Source organism: Typopeltis vanoorti, chromosome 11, assembly GCF_054136105.1.
Source record: "Typopeltis vanoorti isolate ZY-2024b chromosome 11, IOZ_Tvanoo_1.0, whole genome shotgun sequence".
In the NCBI taxonomy this organism is placed as follows: domain Eukaryota; kingdom Metazoa; phylum Arthropoda; class Arachnida; order Uropygi; family Thelyphonidae; genus Typopeltis; species Typopeltis vanoorti.
Window position 1 is genome coordinate 117,798,893 of NC_143559.1, and position 6,000 is coordinate 117,804,892.

The 6,000-nt window shown below is 36.0% G+C and overlaps 1 protein-coding gene across 1 annotated transcript in view; it reads right to left on the minus strand.

Moving 5' to 3' along the window:
* Nucleotides 1–318, minus strand: part of LOC150101983 (uncharacterized) — a 135,393-nt gene extending 135,075 nt beyond the window's left edge. The window contains exon 1 of the mRNA XM_090400655.1: nt 59–318. Within this exon, the coding sequence (XP_090256781.1) occupies nt 59–133 (75 nt within the window). The 5' untranslated portion in view covers nt 134–318. The remainder of the gene's footprint in view (nt 1–58) is intronic.
* Nucleotides 319–6,000: the final 5,682 nt, after the last annotated feature.

Below are 6,000 nucleotides of genomic sequence, written 5' to 3' on the forward strand. Positions count from 1 at the left end.
TGAGGAATTTTGTGGTGTACAGACTTTTATTATTATTATTATTTTAATTTAGACTTACCTGCAGAAACACTCCAAGGAGAACTACCATAGGCACTGACGGAAATGTACGCGTGCTTCGTAGCCTTTCTTCCATGCTTGCTCCCACTCGACCAGTGCAGGGTGCAAAGCCAGTTACGGAGACGACAGCGGAACAAGCAAAGCGTATCTTTGCCGAGTGGGTTACGGTCGGACGACTCCTTCGTCGTCCGTAATCCTCAAGGAGACATGTTGCTCTGGTAATTTGTCACAAACTCAGACCCCGAAAGGTGTTTAAACGAACACCAATCCGCGATTTCGCATACTTTTCGCGACTACTTTGACCCCCGTATGAAAAATCCACATCCTAACACCTGCGAAAGGTTGCGTCAGGAGATACCGACAATGAGCGGTTGTAACACGATGAGCGAGTTTGGTCCCGCTACTGGACAGTGATTTAATTTTGCAGTCTTTTCCTCGTGTATGCTAGATGACGTCACAAAACACGACTGTTTTCATTGGCTACAGGAATCGAGCGTGAAGTTCGGCTAGACGAGCAGGTGTGTGCGGCTAGAATTTGTTGCTTTTTTTTTTTTTTTTTTTTTGTAATGGCGAGGATGTGATGGAATTCGGACGGGCCCCCCCTAAAGGGCTTGTTGGTAGCGAAAGTGTGGAGAGGAGAGCTGTTTTATGTTATTTATGTTTGTTTTTCTTATTTCGATTTGACTGGTGTTTTTCTTCAGAAGCTTTTCACGTGTCGGTTGGAATTGGCAACTGAAAAATTAATTTTGGAAGAGGTGGTTGTGGCTGTTAATGATACTGTCACGCGAATCCTACGAGCAAGAGTTATGAGAGGTGTCGGTCCTTATCTCTCTTCGTTCAAAATCATTTATCGAGAGATTTGACAGATTTAAATTGACTTCTGCGTCAGTGATTAGTTGATTTAAGGAACTTTTTTTATGGGAAAAGTCATCAGTGTTAAAACACTGAAGCGAGAGCTTTGGATTTCATTTAAGTTTTGCACACACACACACACACACACACACACACACACACACACACACACACACACACACACACACACACACACACACACACACACACACACACACACACACACACACACACACACACACACACACACACACACACGAGATAGAGAGAGAGAGAGAGAGAGAGAGAGAAGTTGCAAGATAATTGTCAGCGTGAAGGAAGACAGAGAATTTAAGAAAAAAATAGAATTAAGAGAAAGAAAAACTTACAAATATAGCATGGAAAGAGGAATAGAATGAAAGAAGGATAAAATTATATATGTATATAGATAGAGTAAATGACCTTTTTATGCGAAAGATTCATCATACAACTGAAACCATATTCTACTTTTAGTGTTCACTGAATTTATCAGCTGATGGCAGAGATTGTCAAGCTAAGAAAGATTTGTGGAATTCAGGACAAATGCTTGAATGAATGAAAGAATAAATGAATAGACGAGAAAAGAGATACAGGGAAAAAAAATCCATTAGGAGCAATAGAGTATGGAAAGCGGGATAATGACTTAAAAAATAGTGGAGTTTCTATTTTTGTTTTGTAATTTCTTTTCACGCTACTAAACTGCTCGAGCGTTAGTTTCGCTTTGAGCCGACAGCATTCTTAATAAAATATATGAAAGGCATATTTTTATGCTTTTATACTACTCATCTGCTTTCTTATTATCTTTGAGATTTGAAGAGACAAAGGTTCTATAATACTACGCTAATACGAGCTCGACAACCGAGTAACGAGAGGTGGCGTCATTACTAAGCACGTGACATGTAGAATATCCACCATTCACCAGATAGCGCTTATATGTTTACCCTTGATGTGGTGTCTCTCCAATTAGCTGGACGTCGCCTTTGATTGAGGCGATGCCTCTTTTGCAACTTCCATCTCTTCCGCAAGTAACATTACTAGCGTATATCCCCACTCCCCTTCAGAATAATCGGAGAATAATATTTAGTGATCTTAAAAGTGATATTGGACGTTATATTGCTCCCTAGTTGGAGAGATTTGTTATTATTACTATGATGATTGTCATTATTTGTGAAACTAGATTGTTTGAGCCTTTATTAGGGCTTTTCAACTGAGGGTGAGTTAGTCGGTCTCATGCGGTGGGGTCAGGATTTTTCTCCCGGAAGCTCGGGTTTTTTGCTACTTTCGCCAAATCAAGTTGTCTCTAATGTTTATTAGAGCTGATGTGTGTAGGGGGGGATATGGAGGCAGATATTTACAAAACAAAGTATCTATAGATATTTCAGAAATGTTTGCTAAAATTAATATAATCATATTTTAGTCATTTACGCAGTCAAAAGATAATTAAAATTAGCAGCTCAACTCTACATGCTTTTATAAGTTTGGTAACGTGTTACTCGGCAGTGGCGAAAATATCAAGATCAGGAGTTCTATGAGGTACATATATCCTTTATTGTCATTTATTGGTCCTCAATTAGAGTAGTGCTGCTCAAATCAGAAATCTCGCGTTAAAGAGCATTGAATTAGCTTTTATATGGTAAAGCATTATTATTATAACGGTGTCTGCATGGAGTCAGAGGACTGATCGCTGGAGACCTATTGACACACTAACCATTATTTTCACAATACCTATCATATTTCTCCTTAAACTCATTCACAGAACAAGCACTCACAACTATTTCTGGCAACGCATTCATCCCCCTCTCCCAAGCAAAAAATCTAGTCTTAACACCCTTGTTAAGGGTGTTAAGACTAGATTTTACTCATACATTACTCATACTCATAGATTTTACTCATACTCATACACAATCTCCAGGGAAGACCCCTCGTTCTCTCCCTTCCTTCACTATTCAGAAAAAATCATCAGTATCAATCCTATGAAACACCTTTAATAATTTATATGCCTCTATCCTACCGCCTCTCTTACGTCTATTAACTAGTTTTGGAGACCACAGACCATCTATTCTCATACAAAACATTCCACCGACCTGCAACAATCTCTGTTACTCGCCTCTGGATCCTCTCCACCACTTCTTCATTTCCAAGGAATCCAGGTGACCAGATCTGTGCGCAATAGTCCAGATGTCGTCTTATTAATGCCTTATAAAGTGGAACAATAACTTCCCTATTCCTGCTTGTCAGTGTATTCTTCAACAACCATGTAATTTGATGTGATATTTGGCAATCTTTGCAATATATGCATTCTAAACTTAAGTTCTATGTTCACAATAATCCCCAATTCCCTAGCCTCGACAACTTCTTTCAGTTCAGTTCCATTCATATAGTAAAGAACATGTGATCTCATCCTAATCAAGTACATCCTTACACTTATCGAGATTAAACTGACAGCCATTTACCTTAGCCCATATACCGCCAGCCAGTTAAAGTCATCCTGCAAGATATCTACATCATCTGAATTGATTATCGCTCTTCTTAATTTTGCATCATCAGCAAACAAGTGGATATTTCCTTTCAAATTATTTTCAGTACCAAGTACCGAGCCCTGAGGTACACCACTAGTCACCAGCCTTGTCCTGGACTCAGCTCCTCCATAAACCACTCTTTGATATCTGTCCATCAGCCACCCTCTAATCCAAATCACCAGGCTTCGAATCCATTCCCATTTGCTCCAATGCAACAGAGTTCCATGTGGAATCCTGTCAAATGCCTTTTCAAAGTCCAGCAATATCACCAACTAAGGGTTTTCTTTATCCAACTCCACTGTTACTTTATTATAGAAAGTAAGTAAGTTACTAAGGCAAGACCTACTCTTCGCAAAACCATGTTGCTCCTTTTAAAGTACAATATTTCTGTCCACTCAGTCCTAAATTCATATTATCAATATGAATAGCATATTTATAATAAACACATGATTTCCATTTAATCGGTATAAAAGAATATTTTACAGCAGTAAATATTATCAATATTATCAACATGCTTTATTTTATTAATATGATTTACTTTATTTTATTATTAATATGTTATTTTATTATTAATATACTGAATTCATTAATATGATTTATTTTATTTTATTAATATTCTTTATTTTATTATTTTAATATGTTATTTTATTATTAATATTAATATTCTTTATTTTATTATTAATATTAATATTCTTTATTTTATTATTTTAATATGTTATTTTATTATTAATATTAATATTCTTTATTTTAATATGTTATTTTATTATTAATATTAATATTCTTTATTTTAATATGTTATTTTATTATTAATATTAATATTCTTTATTTTATTATTTTAATATGTTATTTTATTATTAATATACTGAATCTTACTTTATTAATAATTTCTAAGAATGAAACACAAAATATTATTTTTCACATAATTTATAAGAATGAAACACAAATGTTATTTTTTACATTTTGTGTTTCATATTTTAAAAAATGTTCTTAAAATTAAAATATTAAATTAGTAAATATTAATAAAAAAATTGACTGACAATTGACATTTATGTCTTTAGGGGTGAAGCAAGATGCTTTTCATATTCCCCGCTATCTGTTGTGGTTACAGTGAAGGTAAAATTTATGAGCAGAATGCTAGCCCTGATTGGGCATGGAGATTATGCATCACTAAAGGAGGCCAATATAGCTTTTGGTCTTCTATATTTGAATATGTCCGTTGGATCGTATGCTGTAGCTTGTTGAACCAAATCGTTGGGATGTGTGGACGTCTTTAGGAAAAACTTGGTGGCTAAGGATCGTAGAAAAGAGAAAATATAGGGAATATTTGTGTCTCTGTGGAGTTGAGTGTTTCTAACATACCACGGGGCGTTCAAAATCATTCTCAGGCACTTGTTCTGCACTCGCTGTATTTTGATGATGTTAGCATTAGAGGTGTGGCTCCAGGCCGGAGAGGCATAGGTGATTATAGGACGAATTGTCATCTGGTATAGTTGCAATTTGATTCTGTTGCTGAGCTTGCTATTTCTATTAATTAGCGGATAGATCTGTGCTATGGCTTTGTGCATGCAGACTTGGTGTGTTGATTGAAAGATAGCTTTTTGTCGAGAATTACACCCAGGTAATTTGTTTCTGACTGCCAGGGAATTTTAGTATTGAATAGTAACAAATCTCCTACAGGAAACATTGGCCTTTTTGCGAAAAGAACGGCTGAGCTTTTCTGGGGGTTGACTTCCAATCTCCACTTAGAGAACCAACCCTCCAGCTTTAGAATGTTTTCTTGAAGCTTCCTGGTAATGAAAAGGGGTCTGAGAGATCTGGTTAGAATTGCCGTATCGTCCGCATTTAGGGCCAAAATGGAAGTCATCGGATTGTGCGGGATTTTTGCGAAAAGAACGGCTGAGCTTTTCTGGGGGTTGACTTCCAATCTCCACTTAGAGAACCAACCCTCCAGCTTTAGAATGTTTTCTTGAAGCTTTCTGGTAATGAAAAGGGGTCCGAGAGATCTGGTTTGCCGTATCGTCCGCAAATAGGGCCAAAATGGAAGTCATCGGATTGTGCGGGATGTCTAACATGTATATAGAGAACAGTAATGGAGCCAGTAGAGATCCCTGCGGCACTCCAGCAAAGATGTGTCGCTGGGAGGATGTAGAACCGTTGATTTTTACTTGCATTGATCTATTTTGAAGATATGAGTGGATTAAATGAACCAAATTTAAAAAAAAATTCATGGAATAATTTTTTTATTAATATATACTATGTGAAAAATATAAAGGTGTTTCTACTCACATATATTAATTTTTATAAAATTTAACAAATCCTAACAACATATATGCTACCAAATATGATAACTTTGATTATAGACTTATATTTTAAATAAAATAGGAACCTATATTATGTTCAAGTGCTTACGCAATCATATATCTGAATTTGCATTGTGTTCTAGAATTTATGGTAATATACTTGAGTTTTAAAGGTGATTAAAATTATAGGTGGCGTGCTTATGAACGATCTCTGTAATCCGTAATTTTTGATGATTTTCAAGTATTATATCACA